We start from the raw sequence: 2,500 nt of genomic DNA, 5'->3' as shown, positions 1-2,500 counted from the left end.
ATGACACACGCACACACACGTACACAGGCATGCATGACTCTGATAACTTTTTATCTGAGATCTTTTAGTCTGACTTCTTTTCATCTGATGTCTGAACATACACAGGCATGCATGCACAATATAGTGACTAAGACTACATAGACAGAAAACAACACAACCTCATATGTGTCTCTAACAGCTCCTGTCTATTTCTGAGCTGCAAGCATGTGTGTTTCTGTGTGTGTGTGTGTGTGTGTCTCTCTCTCTCTTTCTCTCTCTCTCTCTCTGTGTGTGTGTGTGTGTGTGCGTGCGTGTGGCATGTGTGTGTGTGTGTCTCTCTCTCTCCTTCTGTGTGTGTGTATGTGTGTGTGTGTCTGCACATGTGTGGGTGGGTGACCACTTAGGTGAGACCCTTAGGGAGCCAAAGACAGCAGCAAAGCAAAGGAAGTGTGAAGGAATGTGTGTGTATGACAGACAGAGGCAGAGAGGGTGAAAGGGAGAGTGTGTGTGTGTGTGTGTGTGTGTGTGTGTGTGTGTGTGTGTGTGTGTGTGTGTGTGTGTGTGTGTGTGTGTGTGTGTGTGTGTGTGTGTGTGTGTACATTCTGGTGATGAGATGAATTGTGGGGTGTGAAAGCACTCTCCAGTGATGTCAGTGTTGTTGCTAAAAAAAGCTGTTAAAGCATCTGACAGGGAAAGTAAGGACACACACACAAACACACATTTACTTACGCACACACACACACACACACACACACACACACACACACACACACACACACACACACAATGACTCTAAACATACCTACATAAGACACATTCCAAATAGTGGTTGAGAGCTGATATGTGCATGTGTGATTATTCTCGTATTGTGCAGGCGTGCGTGCGTGCGTGCATGCGTGCGTGCGTGCGTGTATGTGTGTGTGTGCGTCTGTCTGTCGATGCGTGTTTGCATCCTGTGGCACTCACCTCCTCTCTTGGACGAGCGTGAGGACCGTGAGGAGGTGGACCACTGCTTGGTGAGGCCCCCGCGGGCCTGCAGCGTGCCGGTGGCGGCGGCCGCGCTGTCGTGGTCGTCGGCCAGCCCCTCCTGCGCCTCCTGGCCCTTCTCGGGCAGCGCGCCGGGCGCCCCGTTGGCCTCAGTGGCCTCCTCGCCGCAGCTGAACTGGGCCATGCGCTGCGCCAGCGCCAGCTGCGTCTCCAGCTCCAGCTGCCGGATGTCGTCCATGGTCAGGCCGTACCACTCGTCCTGCCAGCACCACGCCTGCCGGTGGGCGTGCACCATCACCTTACGCAGGCCTGTGACACACACACACACACACACACACACACACACACATTGGAAACCAAATTTGGACCTAGCACAGTGAGCTGGGGCAAGCCACACACACACAGACACACACAAAAGACATGGATACTGTATGCAAAACAAAGCCCATAGTATAAACACACACACACACACACACACACACACATACACACACACACATGGACGAACCGGGCTGACCACACACTCACCCACGTCGTGGATGAAGCGCTCGATCTTGGACTGCATGCCCCAGTAGCGGAACTCCACCTTGCACAGCTTGTAAGCACACATGACAGGGCTCTTGCCGGGGTTGTAGGTGATGTCGTCGATCCAGTCGTCCGTCAGCGGGCCCCTCTTGGTCTTGGCTGAGCAGTAGATACGTGGGTCCTCCTCGGCCTTGTATTCGTGGGGAGGGATCGGGTCCTTCACAATGTCTATGGGGTCTACAAACACACCAGGACAGGCCAGTCAGAATGAGCCTCATGGTCAACTCATGCTAACTAATTTGGGAAAGGAATATTACAATAGCGTATTCACAATTAAAAAAGGATGACGTTAATTTCATGCTGTGCACCCAATACTAACAGCAGGTATATTACAATTATTAGAAGTCATTGCTGAACTATTTCATGCTATTTCAATGTGTCTGGCATGAGAAGACCTATAAAAAGACCACTGAGGGAAGGGCAGCACACATGTCTGTGTGCTGCTTTATGCAAGCAATGCATCATGAGAGATCATTACCGGCGTGAATAAGCAGTGCAGAAATATGTGTCTAACATGGTATGCTGCTTTGGACAAGAGCACTGTTCCAAATGGCACTATACATGTGATGTATGAGGTGGAGAAATGAACTATGGGAAATCTACTTCCATATTGTTTGATCGTTCATCAACCGTAACAAAAAACTCTGACTATGTGACATCTTTCTCTCATGCACTACTGTGGTGAAATAGGTTCTGTCTTCAGAGCCACTTTCAGTGCTGACTTGGATCAGGAGTGATAAAGGGTCGGGGGAGACCCTGTGCATGGCAGGGCTATGTAATGTTATCCTGCACAGGCACAGAGAGGGAGAGAGACGCCGAAGGAACAGAATGGAAGGAAAACGCCGAAGAGACGCCGAAGAGAAGAGAAGCCGAAGAGAAGAGACGCCGAAGAGAAGAGACGCCGAAGAGAAGAGAGGCCGAAGAGAAGAGACGCCGAAGAGACGCCGAA

The 2,500-nt window shown here is 50.7% G+C and overlaps 1 protein-coding gene across 1 annotated transcript in view; it reads right to left on the bottom strand.

Annotated features, from left to right (window-relative positions):
• Positions 1–2,500, bottom strand: part of LOC121715740 (membrane-associated phosphatidylinositol transfer protein 2-like) — a 62,227-nt gene that overhangs the window by 29,028 nt on the left and 30,699 nt on the right. The window contains exons 5-6 of the mRNA XM_042101640.1: positions 1,495–1,728; positions 946–1,275 (exon numbers count right to left, since the gene is read on the bottom strand). Coding sequence (XP_041957574.1) covers positions 946–1,275; positions 1,495–1,728 — 564 coding nt within the window. The remainder of the gene's footprint in view (positions 1–945; positions 1,276–1,494; positions 1,729–2,500) is intronic.

This window comes from Alosa sapidissima, chromosome 8, assembly GCF_018492685.1.
Source record: "Alosa sapidissima isolate fAloSap1 chromosome 8, fAloSap1.pri, whole genome shotgun sequence".
In the NCBI taxonomy this organism is placed as follows: domain Eukaryota; kingdom Metazoa; phylum Chordata; class Actinopteri; order Clupeiformes; family Clupeidae; genus Alosa; species Alosa sapidissima.
The sequence above is the reverse complement of the archived record's forward strand: the minus strand, read 5'-3'. Positions and strand labels throughout refer to the sequence as shown.